This window comes from Neofelis nebulosa, chromosome 9, assembly GCF_028018385.1.
Source record: "Neofelis nebulosa isolate mNeoNeb1 chromosome 9, mNeoNeb1.pri, whole genome shotgun sequence".
NCBI lineage: Eukaryota > Metazoa > Chordata > Mammalia > Carnivora > Felidae > Neofelis > Neofelis nebulosa.
In genome coordinates, this window is record NC_080790.1 from 116,048,909 (window position 1) to 116,068,844 (window position 19,936).

General features: G+C 42.3%; 1 protein-coding gene across 5 annotated transcripts in view; it reads right to left on the reverse strand.

Annotated features, from left to right (window-relative positions):
* Nucleotides 1-18,933, reverse strand: part of CDK5RAP1 (CDK5 regulatory subunit associated protein 1) — a 230,485-nt gene extending 211,552 nt beyond the window's left edge. For all 5 annotated transcript variants that reach the window (XR_009248947.1, XR_009248946.1, XR_009248945.1 and 2 more), the window contains exons 1-8: nt 18,801-18,933; nt 15,454-15,768; nt 12,094-12,197; nt 11,303-11,337; nt 10,204-10,304; nt 7,447-7,657; nt 5,639-5,759; nt 591-821 (exon numbers count right to left, since the gene is read on the reverse strand). Coding sequence is in view for 1 of the 5 variants with exons in the window: in XM_058685307.1 (XP_058541290.1) it covers nt 591-821; nt 5,639-5,759; nt 7,447-7,657; nt 10,204-10,304; nt 11,303-11,337; nt 12,094-12,197; nt 15,454-15,745 (1,095 nt within the window). In the remaining 4 variants the exon portion in view is untranslated. The remainder of the gene's footprint in view (nt 1-590; nt 822-5,638; nt 5,760-7,446; nt 7,658-10,203; nt 10,305-11,302; nt 11,338-12,093; nt 12,198-15,453; nt 15,769-18,800) is intronic.
* Nucleotides 18,934-19,936: the final 1,003 nt, after the last annotated feature.

Sequence of the window (19,936 nt, forward strand, 5' to 3'; positions counted from 1 at the left end):
TATACCTATTTCTCAACCCCCCCAAAAAGCAGGAGGTTATTATTAACCTCATTTTACAGATGAAGAGGACAAGATGAAATAGTCATACCTACTAATAAAGCAAGGGAAGAGCTAGGATTTAACTCACGTCTTGTCTCAGGCCAAAGTCTGGACTGTTTCCCACTGCAACATATCGCCTCCCTTTCTGTCCTTCCCATAAAATCTTGTAATAAAACCTCTCTCCGCAGAGTCCTCATGGTCCCAGGTGACCTTAACTTCCCAGAATATCAGTCCTATCTCTATACTTGCGGTGAGACCAGCATAACATAAAACTTGCCAAAATCACTATGTTGTACACCTGAAACTATACATCATATACATATAGTGTGTCAACTATACATCAATTACAAAAAAAAAATTTTTTTTTTTAAATATATCAGTCCTATCTCTGCCCCAACACTGGTGGACTTTAACTCTGGTGGAATCAAAGGGCAATACACCACAAGATCCCCTGAGCAAGATTCAAGGACTGCTGTATCCCACTGGGTCCAGCCTTTGGCAAGCTTACACATACTGATAACAGCTTGGCATGGTTCACTGTTGATACTCACCTCATCAGGAAAGTCTTTGGGGTGGGGAGAAGTGAAACGGATCCTCATTTCAGGATCTACTCTGGAGACATGATCCAGAAGGTGAGCAAAACGAAGGCCTCCTTGCTTGGGTTTATAGTTGGTGGAGAAGCCACGGCTGAGGTTGGTAGACACTGCATTGTTGAACTGGACCTCTGAACTGTCCCGAAAACTATTAACATTCTGACCAAGGAGTGTCACTTCTTTCAGCCCCTGAGAAAGGGAAAGTGAATATATTGGAAGCAATTTAAAACTTTTTTGGTAGTTTCATGCCAAATCACTAATTGATATTAGTTCAACCCACCTACAGCCATTCATAGATGTATTCTACTCTGTATTTTAACCCAGTAATTTCGTATTTGGGCATCTTGTCTGAAGAACTGAACTTCAGAATAAAACTTTACAAGAGCACCTGGGTGGCTCAATCGGTTAAGCATCCAACAACGACTCAAGTCATGATCTCATGGTTCGTGGGCTCGAACCTTGCGTCAGGCTCCGTGCTGACAGCTCAGAGCCTGAAGCCTATTTCAGATTCTGTGTCTCCCTCTCTCTCTGCCCCTCCCCTGCTTGCACTGTCTCTCTCTCTCTCTCAAAAATAAATAAACCTTAAAAGAACTTTTTAATTTTTAGAAAAATAAAACCTTACATAAAAATTAATCTCCAAAGCATTTTTCAGAATAGCAAAAACCTGGATGAAATTCAATGTTCAGTAATAATGGTTAATCTATAACACTATAAATCAAATTATGACACCATTCTGCCAGTTGAATATTATATAATCACTGCCCATAAAGTATTCTTCCCAAAGTATTTAGTCTAAATTGAATTAAGCTTTTACATTTAACTTCCAGTTTATCAGAATTCAGAGGAATATTTTAAATGACAACATTAAGAAGCAATCAGACAAATCCAGATGTATCTGATCTCTTCAAAAACTTAATGTATCATTTAAAGCAAACAAAAAAAAATGAAATTAAATTAAGAGAGAATGAAAAAATATAAAAAACAACAAATAAAACCACAAAGTTTGACTGGATCTTAGTTTGAAAATAAAAAAGCAGTAAGATATTCTTGGGGTGCCTGGATGGCTCAGTAGATTAAGCATCCAACTCTTGATTTTGGCTCAGGTCATGATCTCAAGGTTATGAGATTAAGCCCCATGTCTGGCTCCACACTGGAGCCTGCTTAAGACTCTCTCTCCCTCCCTCTACCACTCATACTCTCTAAAAATAAATACATACATACATACATATTTTTGGACAATTAAGAAATTTTGAGGGGCATCTGGTTGGCTGAGTTATAAGAGCATGTGACTCTTGATCTCAGGATCGTGAGTTCAAGCCCCACATTAGGTGAAGAGATTACTTAAAAATAAACAAATAAACTTTAAAAAAGAGAAATTCTGAATATGAGTTACATATCATATAATATTAGTTGTTCAATTTTCTACATGTAATAATGGTATTATGAATGGAAAAACTCTTATTCTGAGAAGATGCATACTGAAATATACAGAGTTAAGAAGCCTGATATCTACAACTCAGCCTTGAAATGTTTCAAAAAACATATATTCATGCATAAAGACAGGAAGATAAAGCAAATATGACAAGTTTATTAACTGTACTTACTGTACTAGACTTTCAAATTACCTGTTTGAAAACTTGCATTATAAAACTTCACTAAGAAAAAAAAAGTTGCTATAAATAGACTATTTTTTTAACTTTATTTTGATGCAATTTCAAACTTACAGAAAAATTACAAGAATAGTAAAAAGCACTCCCATATACTCTTTGCCCAGGTTCACGGTTAACACTGCACACCATCTGCTTATCATTCACATGCTCACACTCAGATACACCCTCTCTCTGCACATACACATGCAAGCACATATTTTTCTGAGCCTTCTGAGAACAAGTTACAAACAACATGCTCTTTTGCCCCTAAATATCCACATACTATAAATCAAATTTTTAACAACGGTCCAAATAATGTCCTTTGTAACTTTTTTTAATTTGGTTTAACAATGGCATGACTAAGGGAGTGCCTTAATATTAGAGATGACTAAACAATATTATATATTAATATTGTATATTAATACTATATATTATATTATATATTATGTTATATTGTTATATATATTATGTGTATATATTAGGTATAATACATTATATATTATATATATTACTATAACAATATTATATATATTATTATATATTTACATATAAACAATTAACACTATTAATATTACATATTAATATTACATTATAAATATATATATATATAAAACTAAGGAAAATACACACACATATAAAAAGATATTAACAAGGGCGCCTGGGTGGTTCAGTCTATTAAGCATCCAACTCTTGGTTTCGGCTCAGGTCGTGATCTCGAGGTTCATGAGTTCGAGCCCCACATCAGGCTCTGTGCTGATGATGTGGAGCCTGCTTGGGATTCTCTCTCCCTCTCTCTCTGCCTTCCCTGCTCACACACTCTGTCTCTCTCAAAATAAATAAACAAATTTGAAAAATAAATAAATAAAATAAATAAAATAAATAAACAGAATGTCTCTATCCTGAAGAGTTCTGCTATGGTGGGAGAGGTGGAAGGGGAGAAGGAGACAACTGGAGACCAGGAAGCACTTGCAGAGGTGGGGTATGGAGAGCAGCCAGGGACCAAACAGGGAATTGAGAACTAAGGGATGGAGATGAGAAGAGAGCACTGCCAGACTGTAAGAAGAAACTGCTGACTAAAAACTGGAGCAGAAGCTAGCCTCCCACAGTTCCCGAGCCAAGCAAGTAAGGAAACAGGGAGACTCTAATGAAAGAAAAGCTCCATATTCCCACCTACTGTCCTCTTTTTCAGGGCTAGCAGATCCAGGCCTAGAGTTGGGGGGGAGACAAGCTCCCAATAGCAGGAAAATAGCAATTATCTCCCCTCTGGCCTCTGATGGGATTCACTACCCTCATCTGTTCTCTGTCCCTCAACTAGTGAGCTGGCTCTGTGATAAAATGAACAAGAGATTTGGGAGGTTTCCTAGAATGGACAGATAAAGCATTCTCTGAAAATTTACTGGGTGCCAGGTAGTTTAAAAGCATTTAAACTGGGGTGTCTGGGGGCGCCTGGGTGGCTCAGTCAGTTAAGCGTCTGACTTCAGCTCAGGTCACGATCTCATGGTCTGTGAGTTCGAGCCCCACGTCAGGCTCTGGGCTGATGGCTCAGAGCCTGGAGCCTGCTTCCAATTCTGTGTCTCCCTCTCTCTCTGCCCCTCCCCCGTTCATGCTCTGTCTCTGTCTCAAAAATAAATAAACGTTAAAAAAAATTGGGGCGCCTGGGTGGCGCAGTCGGTTAAGCGTCCGACTTCAGCCAGGTCACGATCTCGCGGTCCGTGAGTTCGAGCCCCGCGTCAGGCTCTGGGCTGATGGCTCGGAGCCTGGAGCCTGTTTCTGATTCTGTGTCTCCCTCTCTCTCTGCCCCTCCCCCGTTCATGCTCTGTCTCTCTCTGTCCCAAAAATAAATTAAAAAAATGTTGAAAAAAAAAAAAAAATTTATAAAAAAAAAAAAAAAAAAAAAAATTAAAAATAAAATAAAATAAAATAAACTGGGGTGTCTGGGTGGCTCAGTTAAGCGTTTAACTCTTGATTTTAACTCAGGTCATGATCTCACAATTCATGAGATTGAGCCCCATGTGGGGCTCTGTGCCAACAGCCCAGAGCCTGCTTGGGATTCTCTCTCTCCCTTTCTCTCTCCGCCCCTCCCCCACGCCCTCTTGGGTGCATGTGCACTCTCGTTCTCTCTCTCTCCCCCTCTCAACATAAGTAAATAAACATTTAAAAAGTTTTTAACTATGGGGGGGCTCAGTCAGTAGAGCATGTGACTTTTCTAATTTGAGAGTGACAGAGTGACAGAGATAGAGAGAGAGAGAGAGAGAGAGAGAGAGAGAGAGAGAGAGAGAGAGAATCTTAAGCAGTCTCCATGCCCAGCATGGAGCCCAATGTGAGGGACTCAATCCCACAACCCTGGGATCATGACCTGAGCCAAAATCAAGAGTCTGATGTTTAACCGACTGAACCACCTAGGCACCCCAAAAATGTGACTCTTGATCTTGGGGTTGGGAGTTTGAGCTCCATGCTGGGTATGGAGATTATTTTAAAAACAAAACAAAACTGGGGCGCCTGGGTGGCTTGGTCGGTTAAGTGTCGGACTTCGGCTCAGGTCATGATCTCACGGTCCATGGGTTCGAGCCCCGCGTCGGGCTCTGTGCTGACAGCTTAGAGCCTGGAGCCTGCTTCGGATTCTGTGTCTCCCTCTCTCTCTCTGCCCCTCCCCTGTTCATGCTCTGTCTCTGTCTCAAAAATAAATAAATGTTAAAAAAAAAAAAAATTAAAAACAAAACAAAACAAAAAACCATTTAAATTAGGACAATCCTTTCAATAACCCGGAATGGAAGTTACTATTTTATCTTCTTTTCATAGATTAAGAAATTGTGTTTAAAAGAAGACAGTTAGGGGGTGCCTGGGTGGCTCAGTGGGTTAAGCATCTGACTCCTGATTTCGTCTCAGGTCATGATCTCACAGTTTGTGAGTCTGAGCCTGGCATCAGGCTCTGCACTGACAGTGTGGAGCCTGCTTGGGATTCTTTCTCTCTCCCTTTCTCTGCCTCTCCCCTGCTCACACTCTGTTTCTCTCTCTCTCAAAATAAATGAACAAAACTTAAGAAGAAATTTTTTTCATAAATAACTAAAAGAAGATAGTTACATGACCTGTGCCAGGGCACTAAACCAGAGAATGGTGCAGCCAGAATTCACTCAGTCATCTGACTGTAACTCATGCTCTCTCCATTCCACTGTGCTGCCTCTGAAGCAAACTTCGCATGGGCAGCAAATCAAAGATGTTCAGCCAAGTATTTCTTCCTGGCCAGGTATGGTTCTAAACTTCTACAGCTCGGAGACAGCACAGGAAGCAAAACTAGAAAGGTTGTCCTCATTCTCCTAAAAACACACTTATAAGATGAAAGCCAACAGAACTTTTCACCTGCTCAGAAAGCTTCCTCACTTCCTCTAGAATGGAAGCAACAGGCCGACTCCTCTCCCGTCCACGAGTGAAAGGGACGATGCAGTAGCTGCACATATTGTCACAGCCTCGCATGATAGACCTGGGGGAGAAGCACCAAAACTTAGTAAGAGGAATGGGACACCTGCTCCCACCCAAGGAGCAGGTCAGAGCTCCCTAGACGTTATCCTTTGGCTCTGAATCCTCTTGGCACCATATTCACACTGGACCAATCTGAGACATTTTTAAGGCAGACATTTTTTATCTTTAAAAACTAGTATCTAAGCACATGATATAAACCACATTGCAACTGGTAGATAGAGCAGTTACCCTGACGGAGCACAGTGGTGAGGGAAAGGGTGCAGATGTACCAGAAGTATACCCCATGAATAGAAAACATTTGAACTCTTTACATCTACACCAGAAAAATATATATATTATGAAGTGTGTGTGGGGAGGAAAAACTTCAGATTTCTTTTTTCTTTTTTAAGTTTATTTTTGCAGAGAGAGAGAGAGAGAGAGAGAGAGAGAGAGAGAGAGAAAGAGAACAAGTAGGGGAGGGGCAGAGAGAGAGGGAGACACAGAATCCAAAGCAGGCTCCAGGTTCTGAGCTGTCAGCACAGAGCCTGACACAGGGGTTGAACTCATGGACAGCGAGATCATGACCTGAGCCAAAGTTAGACACTCAACCGACTGAGCCACCCAGGCGCCCCTGAGAAACTTCAGATTTAAAACAGGAATTCATAGTTCTCACTCATTCCTGATCCAATTATTAGGTTTCTAAGTTAAATCACTCTCTTCCATTTGCATCCTGTATATGAAAACATTAATTTACCTTAAGGAAATAATTATGAATATCAAAGATGTTCACTGAAGAACTATTTAATAAATGTTAGCTATTGTTTTTATTAAGCTTTCCAAGAAGTGTGGGATAGCCATTAAAATGACAGAGGTTGACAAACTTTCTATAAGAAACAGCCAGTAAATATTTCAGGCTTCGCAGACCACACGGTCTGTGTCACAATTACTCAATTCTGCTACTGTAATGGCATAACCAGCCACAGATGATATATAAACAAATGGTAAGGCTATATTTCAGTAACTTCATTTACAAAAAACAGGCTGTAATTTTTTTTTGCCAATTTGCCAATCTCTGTTATAGAAAATTTAATTACATGAAATTAAAATATTTCACCATTTAAAGTAAGGTTATAAAACCAAGTACATCAAGAGCCCATTTTTACAACTAAATGCAGGTACAAAGCATACACACACAGGAAAGGACAGGAGTAATATAGCAAAATGATAACAGTGTTCATCATTAGGTGGTTGGAATATAGGTGACTCTTACTTTCCTCTTTATGTTTTTTTTTTATCTTTTCCACGTATTCTTCAAGAAATATGAACTATTTTGTCACCAGATTTTACTACTTTTTTTCAGTTAAAGTTCAGGGGAAGAAAAAAAGGAATAGGAAAACTGAAGATATTTTCTTAAGTAAAAAATTAGAATACAGAAAGAATGGTAGGAAAGATCCCATATTACATGTATGAATGGATATGGAAAGAACACTCCTAAAAGGACTATACAAGAAACTACTAACATGGCTGCCTCTGAGGTGGCCTACAAGACCGGGGAGAAGAGATGTGAAGGAGTCTGACTTTATCAGTTTTTTGTTTTTTATGTTTTGTCCTATATGCGTGTATTAATTTGCTTTAATGTAGCAAAATTAACATTATTTTAAGAGTGAGAAAGGAGAAGTTCACTCTCTGTCTCTTGGGCAGTGTCTTACACGAAGGCTGATGTAGCACTGGGGCTTGTCTGGACTGGCATGACATCAGCATAGGTCTCATCCAGAGAGAGCAGCACATTGGCAGCTTGTTGACCTGACTCGGCAACAGCCAGCAGCCGAGGAAGGTCCCGATAGGCATCTGGACCAGCCAAAATATCCACCATTTTCTCCCTGTTGAGGATCTCCTCCTTCAATCTCTCAGCCATGCAGCCTGAGGAAGGAAAACAAAATAAGTACCCATTCACAAATGCATCTGGTCTCGTGGTTTCTTCTCAGTACACATTACCTCCAGCTACATTCAGCGACCAGGGCACAGAAACTTCTCTAAGAGTTTAGTCTAGCATCATCATTCCCCAAATTTGCCCAATACTTCCATAGCACTGGAACCTGCATCTTCCTATATGAGAAAACCAAAGGAAGCAAGCAACTAAAGAAATCAATTAAATGCTCAGAAAAAAATTAAACCATCATCCAGGGGCACCTGGGTGGCTCAGTCAGTTAAGGGTCTGACTCTTGATTTCTTTGGTTGAAGTCATGATCTCATGGTTTCATGAGTTTAAGCCTCATCGGGCTCACTGCTGTCAGCACAGAGCCCGCTTTAGATCTTCTGTCCTCCCTCAATCTGCCCCTCCCTCTCTCCCTCTCTCAAAAATAAACATTAAAAAAAAAAAAAAAAAAAACCTATTCTTGGTTATACACCTATGTTCATAGCAGTATCATTCACAATAGGCAAAAGGTAGAAGCAACCCTAGTGTCCATCAACAGATATTGTGTATACATAAAATGGAATATTATTCAGCCTTTAAAAAGGAAGGAAATTCTGATATATGCTACAATATGGATGAATCTTGAAGACATTGTGCTAAATGAAATAAGCCACTCACAAAAGGACAGATATTCCATGATTCCACTTGTATGAGTTACCGAGAATAATCAAATTCATAGAGGCAGAAAGTACAATGGTAAGTTGCCAGGAGCTAAGGTGAGAAGGGAAATGGGAAGTTATTTAATGGGTAGAGAGCTGCAGTTGGGGAAGATGAAAAAGTTCTGGAAATGGATGGTGGCGATGATTGTACAACAATATGAATAAACTTGAAGCCACTGAACTGTACATTTTAAAAAAGGGTTCAAATGATAAATTTCATGTTACCTATATTCTACCACAATAAAAAACAAAGTATTGGGGGGATTTCTGAAATTCCTAACAAAGATATAGCCAGGGGCTTCTATAATGAAGGAACTGAAATGAAACAAAACATTTCAGGGGTACCTGGATGGGCTTAGTTAGATCAGCGTCCAACTTCAGCTCAGGTCATGATCTCTCAGTTCGTGGGTTTGAGCCCCGCATCGGGTTCTATGCTGACAGCTCAGAGCCTGGAGCCTATCTGGGATTCTGTGCCACATTCTTTCTCTGTCCCTCCCCAGCTCACACTCAGCCTCTCTCTGTCTCTCAAAAATACATAAACATTAAAAAATAAAAAATAAAAAAAGAAACAAAACATTTCAGCTAATCCTTCCATCCTCCTATGTCACTTAGTACATTAATCTGTATTACAGGATATGCTCCAACTATGTTTTGACCCATCAAGACGAATTAATTTAATCATTCCACAATGGACAGCCAATTTTAAAGTTAAATACATTAACTAAATTCTGGGACCAAGAGGGTACAGAATATTCATTTTTGAGATATGCTTTCTAGCTACCTAGATCAGACCTGTCCAACAGAACTTCCTCAAATGATAGAAATATTCTTTATCTGTGCTGTCCAAAATGGTAGCCACTAGTCAAGTGTGACTACCGAGAAGTCAATATGTGGCTAGTGAGAGTGAAAAAGTAAATTTTAATATTATTTAATTTTAGCTAAATTTAAATAACCACATGTGGCTAGCGGCTACCATACTGGTCAGTGCAGATCTAGATCCTCACTTGGCTCTACTTCAGGAGTCAAGACGAAAGGTGCCTACACTCTAAATGCATGCTGTTGCTTCAGACACCAAACTCTCTCCTATCCATAACTCTGCCACCATCAGCCCCATTAAACTCTAACAAGGACAGACCATATTCTGAGTACCCATGACTTCAAAGCACCGTGAAAAGCCCTTTTTATGAGCTTTAGCTTATTTCATGCTACAGCCTTTGACATCAAATACAAAAGTTACATGGGACGCATGACATTTCTTCAAACGCTGGGAATCCAGCATCTAACGGAAACCCTAGCATACAAAGCTACATGAAGGGGCACCTGGGTGCTCGTCACTTGAGCATCCGACTCTTGATCTCAGCTCAGGTCATGACCTCAAGGTTCATGGGATCAAGCCCAACATCAGGCTCTGCACTGACAGCACAGAGCCTGCTTGGGATTCTCTCTTTCCCCCTCTCTCTCTCTCTCTCTCTCTCTCTGCCCCTCCCCAATTTGCACATGTATGCACTATCTCTCTCAAAATAAATAAACTTAAAAAAAAAAATTTCAGGGCACCTGGGTGGCTCAGTTGATTATGCATCTGACTTCAGCTCAGGTCATGATCTCACAGCTTGTGAGTTCAAGCCTTGCATTGGGCTCTTGTGCTGACAGCCCAGACCCTGGAGCCTGCTTCAGATTCTGTGTCTCCATCTCTCTCTGTCCCTCCCCTGCTTGCACACTGTCTCTCTTTCTCGCCCCAAAAATCAATAAACATTAAAAAAAAAAAAAATTTTTTTTTTTAATTTTCATGGAGCCCAAGTATCAAAACACAAAATCTCCAAATTACCGGATACCTAGAATCCCAATCCTCAGAGGCACTCGGGAGCGGAGCCGTTTTGTCTTCAGGGCTTTAAGCTGATGTAAACGATTCCAGATGGTCTGTTCAGCCTTCTCCCTACAAAGATCAAAAGAGGTATAACTGAACCTGAAAATCAACTATACCACAAGCTAAAAGAGTGGGGCAACGGAAATAAAATCAAAAGAAACTTCAACCCTTTAAATGAATATATACCTTTTAAGTTAAGGGAAGACAGGCAGGGAGCCAACTGAAGAAGCACCACTTGCTACAATTCACCATTCCCACAATGACACCCTTCCTGCATATCTCCACTCTTGACAAGCCTTTACGTCAAACTCAGAATCTACTTCACAAAGCCTCGTACAGAGTCTGTCTGCCTTTTAACTGCCTTATAACTATACTTTGCCCTATACTTAGCAACTTCTCTTTTATTGTTTGATTTTTTATATAGTGCTTTCTGCCAGATGTTAGAGCTATTTGTGTCTCTGCTTTAGTTCCCATATCAGACTAAGCTCCTTAAAGAAAGGCTCCACGGAGGAGGGTTCATTTCTGAATCTCCCAAAGCCATCTAGTTCAGTGTCTTACAGCAGAAACACCCCCAACAAAAATGCTGGATTCCATTAACACTGAGGAAACACTAACACAAATGTGTCTTGTACACAGAAACAAAGTAAGAAACAGAATATGTTTACTTCTGATGGATGCCACCCATCTCCGTTCAGAAGAACCCTGTCCCCGGCCACTGACTGCACCCTAACCCTCATGATGCTACATCCTAACAAGTGCCATTACCTGCAAGAGAAACCTTAGGAAAAGCTGGGTGCCTCAACATACTCCTCATCTATAAAATGGGTTCGATTATAGCACCTACCCCATAGGGTGGTTGTGAGAATTAAATCAGCGTATGTATAGTGCTCAGCACGAGACAGGATACGCAGCACGTGCTCGGCAAATGTCAGCCCAGTTCCATCGCTGCTATCTCCCATGTTGTAAAACTGCAAGTCCACTGACTCATCTCCACAGGTAGGCCAGCCTGGCACTGCTAACTCTGACACAAAACACGTTCGCTCTCTAGGTAAAGAACAAACTCCCACCTGATAGAACATGTGACAAGGAGGATCACATCAGCCTGAGTGGAAAAATAGGAAAAAAAAGGAAAATTACAATCTCTGAAATCTGCCTTGTAGAATCACTACCCACAGCCTTTTCTTCCCTATTATTCCTATTACTGTGGTAAAAACATACATAAAATTTACCATTTTTACCATTTTTAAGTGTACAGTTCAGGAACATTAAGTACATTCACACTATTGTGCAATCATTACCACCATCAAGCTCCAGAATCATTTCATGTTCCCCAACTAAATCTCCTCTGTTGGGTACAGAGATTAAACACTAACTCCTCCGTTCCCTTCCACCTCACAGCCTATTTTTAACCTAGATCCTTGCCTAAAAATGAGCACCACCATAAAAGTTTCAAAAATAACCAGAACAAAAATATACCTTAGTCCCATGCTACACACTTTACTCAAGGAAACCCACTTTCACCAGGCCATACCCTGTTTCTAAAGCTGTGTCTAAGTCCTGGCACAGGGGCGCCTGGGTGGCTCAGTCGGTTAAGCGTCCAACTTCAGCTCAGGTCACGATCTCACAGTCCGTGAGTTCAAGCCCCGCGCCGGGCTCTCTGCTGACAGCTCAGAGCCTGGAGCCTGTTTCAGATTCTGTGTCTCCCTCTCTCTCTGACCCTCCCCCATTCATGCTCTGTCTCTCTCTGTTTCAAAAATAAATAAACATTAAAAAAATAAAAATAAAAAAAATAAGTCCTGGCACAAATGCAGAGTCTCATCCAGGCGCAGGAAACAAGGGAAGCAGAAAACCCACGTACCTCTTGGAGGTTCCTGGTGCGCAGGTAGCCACTCTTCTGTAAGACAGACCAGGCTATCTCTGTGTCATTCACATTCATCTGACAGCCATAGGTCTCCAGGTAGACTGCAATGAGAGGAGGATTCCACAGTAGGCAGACTAAAAGGGACCGTATGTCTCAAAAGGCCTCTTTCCCAAATGCCCCAGACACATCTGAGGCAACCAGTTATCCAAGCCCCCTGTTGCCTCAATTCTAAGATACCATTAACTGCCAGAGGTACTGCCAAATTAACAACAGCCTTTCAGAACAAAAGAAATACTGCAATACATACATACATAATTACAGGCCGTGTCATTTAAAATACAGGGGAAACATGCACCTGAGAATCAAGGCAACGTGGTTATAAAAACAGAAAAGGGAGGACTAGCTGATAGTGTTATCAACTTAGGGGGGAAAAAAAATGTTTTAAGTAGGCTCTATGCCCAGTGTGGAGCCCAACACAGGGCTTGAACTCACAACCTGGAGATCAAGACCTGAGCTGAGATCAAGAGTCAGAGGCTAAACCAAGTGAACCGCCCAGGCGCCCCAAAAATAAATTTAAATCCATTACACTCCTCCTTCTCAAAACAAGGTTCTCCAACCTCTGAAAATAACAACAATGGCAGGAGGGTACACAAAGCCACAAAATAAAAATGAGGTAACTTCCTACTACAAACAAACTACAAATTACAAACATACATCTCAAATGAAAGCAAGCATTGTGGCACCTGGCTGGCTCAGTCAGCAGAGCATGGGACTCTTGATCTCCAGGTATAAGTTTGAGCCCCAGGTTGAAGTAGAGCCCACGATGAAGTAGAGATTACTTAAAAATAAAACCTTTAAAAAAAAAAAAAGTATAGCTGTATTATGACGTAAAACACATTTGCATAAAGCTTCTTTTTTAATGTTTATTTCTTTGAGAGACAGAAAGCATGTGAGCAAGTGTGCAGGAGAGGCAAGGAGAAAAAGGGAGAGAGAGAATCCAAAGCAGGCTCTGCACTGTGAACACAGGGTCCAACACAGGTCTCAATCTCTCGAACCATGAAATCATGACCTGAGCTGGAATCATGAGTCGGATGCTTAACCAACTGAGCCACCTAAAGCTTTCACAACATCAAAGGGTGCCTGGGTGGCTCAGTCCATTAAGCGGTTAAGCATCGGACCCTTGGTTTCGGCTTAGGTAATGATTTCACGGTTCATGAGAAAGCATGGGGCCTGCGTGGGATTCTCTCTCTCTTCCTCCCTCTCTGCCCCTCCCCTGGCTGCACTTTCTCTCTCTCAAAATAAATAAATAAACTTAAAAAAAAAATAGGAACATCAATTTCACACTCTGGCAAGCCCTTTCAAACTAAATTCCTCTATCAACCCCTGTCCCCACCAGCAATCTTTAATCCACAGACCCAAATAAAGTCAAAATGAAGTTAAAAGTTGATGACAAAAAAATCCTATGAAAACCAACAGAAAACAGCAGTAATTTATAAAAGAAAGAAACATCAGATTTTGGTTTTTTTTTAATGCTCTTTGGCTCACTTTCCTTATCTAAAAAAAGAGGACTAGTGGGTGTGTGGGTGGCTCAGCAGGTTGAGGCTCAGGTCGTGACCTGACTTTGGCTCAGGTCATGATCTCACATTCCTGGGTTTGAGCTACACTGGGCTGTGTGTTGACAGCTTGGAGCCTGCTTCAGATCCTCTGTCTCCCTCTCTCTCTGCCCCTCCCCCACTTGTGCTTGCTCTCTCAAAAATCAGTAAACATTTAAAAAGAAAAAAAAAAAAAGACTACAAAATACCTAGCAGGAGTCATAAGATGTACACACTCCTTGATTTACTAATTCAACTCCTTGATATTTACTCTGAAAAAAAAGGTCTTAGAATATATACACCCACTACTTATATGTATATATGTGTGTGTGTATATACAAAGATACATATTATAGCATTACTTATAAAAACTTTTGAGGGGCGCCTGGGTGGCGCAGTCGGTTAAGCGTCCGACTTCAGCCAGGTCACGATCTCCCGGTCTGTGAGTTCGAGCCCCGCGTCAGGCTCTGGGCTGATGGCTCGGAGCCTGGAGCTTGTTTCCGATTCTGTGTCTCCCTCTCTCTCTGCCCCTCCCCTGTTCATGCTCTCTCTCTGTCCCAAAAATAAATAAAAAACGTTGAAAAAAAATTAAAAAAAAAAAAAAAAAACTTTTGAAACAACCTAATGTCCTACTATAGGGAACAGGTACATCATAGTACAGCACAATGTAATATTTTGTACCAATTTTTAAAAATTTGATTATGAAGACTGCAGTATTTAGAAAAGTGTCAAATGAAAACATCAAGTTACAAATGATTTGTGCTATATGATTGCAATCAAATCTTTAAGAATTATGGAAGGAGGGGCACCTGGGTGGCTCAGTTAAGCATCCAGCTCTTGATTTGGCTCAGGTCATGATCTTGCAGTTTGTGGGACAGAGCCCCCCATCTGGCTCTGCGCTAACAGCATGGAGCCTGCTTGAGATTCTCTCTTTCCCTCTCTCTCTCTGCCCCTGCCCTGTTCACGCACACACACTTTCTCTCTCTCTCTCTCTCTCTCTCTCAAAATAAACAAGCAAATAAATATTTAAACATTTGGAAAAAAAATAATTATAGAAGGAAATATTTTTTTTGAAACAGAGCAAAGGGGGAGAGATCTGGTTGCCCTTCAATGTCTCTTCAAACTTGTTTTTTATTTTTTCAAACTTTTTTTTAAAAGGTATTTTGGGACACCTGGGTGGCTCAGTTGGTTAAGCATCTGACTTCTACTCAGGTTATGATCTCGCGGTTTGTGAGTTCAAGCCCTGCATCAGGCTCTCTGGTCAGCAAAGAACCGGCTTTGGATCCTCTGTCTCCCTCTCTCTCTGCCCCTCCCCGACTGGTTCTCTCTCTCCCTGTCTCTCTGTCTCTCCCAATAAATAAACTTTAGAAAAAAGAAAAAGAAAAAAAGAAAAGGTATTTTAACTGACTGCAGTGTTTCTCAGAAAACCTTTATTGAAGCATAAAAAGTGAATTTCTACAGCACCAATAGTGAAAGGTGCCTTATGACTTAAGACAATCTAAAAATCAGAACAGAGACTATAGGGTTTCCAAAAGTAACCAAAGAGAGGACTCCCCAGGACTTCCACCCCCAGTCACATGGACCAAAAGTATGAGTTTCTTTATATTAACGTTACTTGATAAAGTCTGACAATTCCATAAGGCAGCAGCCTTCCCATACTATTAACCCTGCAGAGCCAGGTCTGCAATAAAAGAACAATTAAGAATCAGGAATGCTGGAAAGGAGCAAAGCAGAAGTCCAAAGAGAAAAGAAAAATAAAACCAACCTTTTCTCTGCCTCCCAGAAAGTTCATCCACTGTGAGATAGGGGGGTGGGTCCTCCACGTCAGGCTTCTCTTGAGGATCTAAAGCACTTCTTAAAAAATGCTGAAAAGTCGGGCCAGCAGCCAGCCTAGAGCTGAAATCCTTCTGAACTCCATTTTCCTGCTGCCTCTCTGGACCGGGACATGTGGTGCCGTGGACACTACTCTGTGCCCTGCAGGTCCTGAACAGCAGCCAGGACACAGAAGCCAAGGAGCCCCATCTCTGTGCTTGCAGGACACACTGTAAAGGATGCATGGCACTAAACCAACAGCCAAAGTCTGCAAAAGAAGAACACATATCACCAATGTTTACTAACACGACATATAGGGCAACGCTATAAGCACTTCCAGTGTATTAATACATTTAATACACAAAAACCCAAGAAGATACTCTTAATATTATCCCTATTTTACAGGTTAAAAACAAAAAACAAAACAAAAAAAAAAAAAAAAAAAAAACTGGGGCAACTTACCCAAGATCACACAAAGGGGTGCCAGAGATAAGATACAAATCCAGGCAATTTTCAAAACAAAAGGGTGGTAGAGAGATGAGATGGTGTGACAAAATAACAAAGTAGCACCTTGTGCTAGGAACAGTTTCAAGGGCTTTCCGTGTAATAATGCATTAAATCTTCACAGCAATCCTTGGCAAAATAGACAGTAGACACCATTGTTACCCCATTCAGAGATGAGGAAACAGACAGAGAGGCTAAGGAACTTACCTAAGCTCCACCTAAGCAACAGAGCCAGGACTCAAATGAAGGTCTATAGGACTACAAAGCAGGCGCTCCTAGCCACCTTGCTACAATGCCTGTTTCTATGAAAACCACTGTTTGAAGGCATCTTCCTTTGAGTTCCTTCAAATGGTAAGTATCTAACATGAGGCACCATGTCTGATCAGTGACTCCTCCCACCCTCCAAGAATCTCAAATTGCTGCCTTCAAAGTTCCTACCCAGGCCCTCTCACACACAGCTGGGGGGATGGAATATTGCAAATCTTTATACAGGGTGATTTGCCACTTTCCATGAAAATTACACAAACACTTTGACCAAGCAGTTCCATTCCTAGATATTTATCCTACAGATACAGTCTTACATGTACAAAATGCCCCACGTATAAAGATATTCAATGCAGCAGTGTTTCTAATAGCAAAGGAATGGAAAAGATCTAAATGCCATCAAAAGGGAACTAGTTAAATAAGACATGGTACATCCTTACAATGGAATAAAATGCAACTGTTGGAAAGTAAGGCTGAATCCATACATGACAAAAACAAGGAAGCACAGTGTTCAATAGTACCTATAATATGCTGTACTTTAATCTGTGGGGGAAGGAAGGCAAGAATATTAAGGTACACACTTATAAATGAACATAGTATCTACAGAATGCATAAGAAACAGTGGTTGCGGGGGCGCCTGGGTGGCTCAGTCGGTTAAGCGTCCGACTTCGGCTCAGGTCACGATCTCGCAGTCCGCGGGTTCGTGCCCCGCGTCGGGCTCTGGGCTGATGGCTCAGAGCCTGGAGCCTGCTTCTGATTCTGTGTTTCCCTGTCTTTCTGCCCCTCCCCCGTTCATGCTGTGTCTCTCTCTGTCTGAAAAATAAATAAACGTTAAAAAAAAAAAAAATTTAAAAAAAAAAAGAAACAGTGGTTGCGGGCACCTGGGTGGCTCAGTTGGTTGAGTGTCCGACTTCGGCTCAGGTCATGATCTCACTGTCCGTGAGTTGGAGCCCTGGGTCAGGCAGGCTCTGTGCTGACAGCTCAGAGCCTGGAGCCTGCTTTGGATTCTGCGTCTCCCTCTCTCTCTGCCCCTCCCCCATTCGCTCTTTCCTTCAAAAATAAATAAACATTAAAAAAAAATTTTTTTTTTTTTAAAGAAACAGTGGATGCCTCCCAGGAAGTAACCTAGATGACTCAAAGTATGAGATGGAGACATTCGTTCTACCACATGTCCTTAACGGACTTCAGACCCCTTTAGGGTCTCCAGCCTGACTGCCTCACTCCAGTCACACCAGACATTTCTGTACTGATCTTCACTAGCTTCTACGCTTTTATACACACTGTTCTCTCTGCCCAGTATATCTTCTATATACTTACTGAGCCAACTCCTATGCTTTTAGATCTGTTTCCTCCTAGAAGCCTGTATCCTCAAAGTCTAGGCTGGGGTCCTCCTCTGGGTTCCCAAAGCCTCCTTCTAATCTCTATCTCAAGACTCATCACACTCTGCTGTTAATTACTACTTATACTTCTGCCATCCCTTACAGGCAGACAGGTTCCTAAAAGCAGGGAACAAATATCATTCATTTCTACATTCTCAGCATCTCCCATTCAGTAACTGACTCCTGGCACGAGCCGTACATGTAAAATGAGCAGATGTAGCGGATGACCTCTCTCACTTGATTACCTGCCATATAGGCTACCCGCACTTTAGGCAGGAGCAATGCTAAGCTACATTCAAGTATCAGAGAACAGCAGTCTTTTAGAGAGAGCTTTAAAGTCACTCTTTTCTGCCCCTTACTTGTTGTGTGACCTTGGGCAAGTCAAATTCCCATCTCTGAGCTGCCAATTCCACATCTGTAAAATAAGGATTAAAAGCAGTACCTGTGTCCCAGAGGTGTTGTGACAATTAAAGAAATATTAAAAACCCAACAGTAAGTCTTCAATAACTGCACATTTGCAGCCCACACTCCCTTTCCTGGGAGGTACAGAGCAATACAGTTAAGAGCATGAGCTCTGGAGTCGTAGTCTGACCCACATGCTGCCTAGCCAGGTAACCTTGGGCACCTGGGGTGCTTCTTAAACTCGGAGGGCTTCCATTTCTCAATAGTACCCATCTCTGCGAATGCTGGGGGGATCAAATGTGATAACGCAAGTAAAATGTCTGCAGAACACAATGTAGGGGCTGGGGGGGCGGGGCTCAAAAACTGGTAGTCGCCAATAACGTTAAGACGGCAACCTCACTTCAACAAAAGTGAACATAAACGATAAACATCCCAAACATTTTCTTGGGTGGTTACCAGGCTTCAGGCGCGGTGCTTAGCCCTTCCCATGGATTACAGTATTTAAACCTCACAGCAGCAGCGTAGAGCAGCTTCTATCATCCCCGCTTCACAGATGAAGAGGCTAACGCTTGGGGGCAAGGAGGGGTGACTTGCCCAAGGTCACAGGCGAGCAGGCAGCGGAGCTGGGGCGCGAACCCCGACAGCCTGACTCCAGGGCCCGCGCCATCTCCCTTTGAACGCCGCGCACCTGCGGGGCCCCGCCGCCCTCCTGCCCCAAGCACGGGCCACCTCCGCCGCCCCGGCCGCTCACCTCCCGCAGCCCCAAAACCCAGCAACCAGCAACAAGAGCTCCCCTCAGGCGGCCTGGACCCCCACCTCCGCCTTCCTCCGCCGCGGAGCACGCGCACAAGCGACTTCCGGTCCGCCTCAGCTTCCGTCCCTGGCGACGCACCGGAAGCGCCTCCTCCTGTGCCGGCCGGGTGGTTCCCGGCTTCCCGCTCCCCGCCTTGGGGAACCGCTGCGGTGTTGACCTGTCTGGTCGCCCCTAGTTGGCCTGCGGCAATCCAGCGCTTGGAATGGAGTGAGTGCGAGTTAATGTGCCCTAAATGTAAAGTATACACCGGAGGGGCGCCTGGGTGGCTCGCTGGGTTAAACATCCGACCCTTGATTTTGGCTCAAGTCACGATGTCTCTCCCTATGGATGAGATGGAGCTCGGCATGGGGCTCTGCGCTGTCATAGCCTCTGCTTGGGATTTTCTGTCTCTCTCTCTGCCCCCGCCACCCCTTAAAATAAATAAACTTTTTTTAAAAAAATACACACTGGGTGTGGAAGAAAGACTGCAAAATATCAATCATTTTTATGTTGATTACGTGTTAAAGTAATATTTGGGATATACTGGGCTAAATAAACATAGTTTAAATTGTTTATTTTTACTTTTTTAAGTTTATTTATTTATTTTGAGAGAGAGAGGGAGAGACAGAATACCAAGCAGCCTCCGCGCTGTTAGCGCAGACCCCACGCAGTCCTCAATCTCAGTAACTGAGAGATCATGACTTGACCTGAGACAGTCTGGCCCTCAACCGGCTGAACCACCCAGGTGCCCCTCTTTTTACTTTTTTACTGTGGCTACTGGGAAGTTTTAAATTGTATATTGACTCAGTCCGTTAAGCGACTAACTTCCGCTCAGGTCATGATCTCATGGTTTGTGGGTTCGCTGCTGTCAGTGCAGAACCTGCTTCAGATCCTCGTCTGTCTGCCCCTCCTCCCCCTCCTCTCTCTCTCTCTCTCTCTCTCTCTCTCTCTCCCTCTCCCTCTCCCTCTCCCTCTCCCTCTCCCTCTCTCCCACTCCCTCTTTCTCTCAAAAATAAATAAATAGTTGAGCCTCCAACTTACACTTAGGTCATGATTTCACAGTTTGTGAGTTCCAGTCCCACATCAGGCTCGCT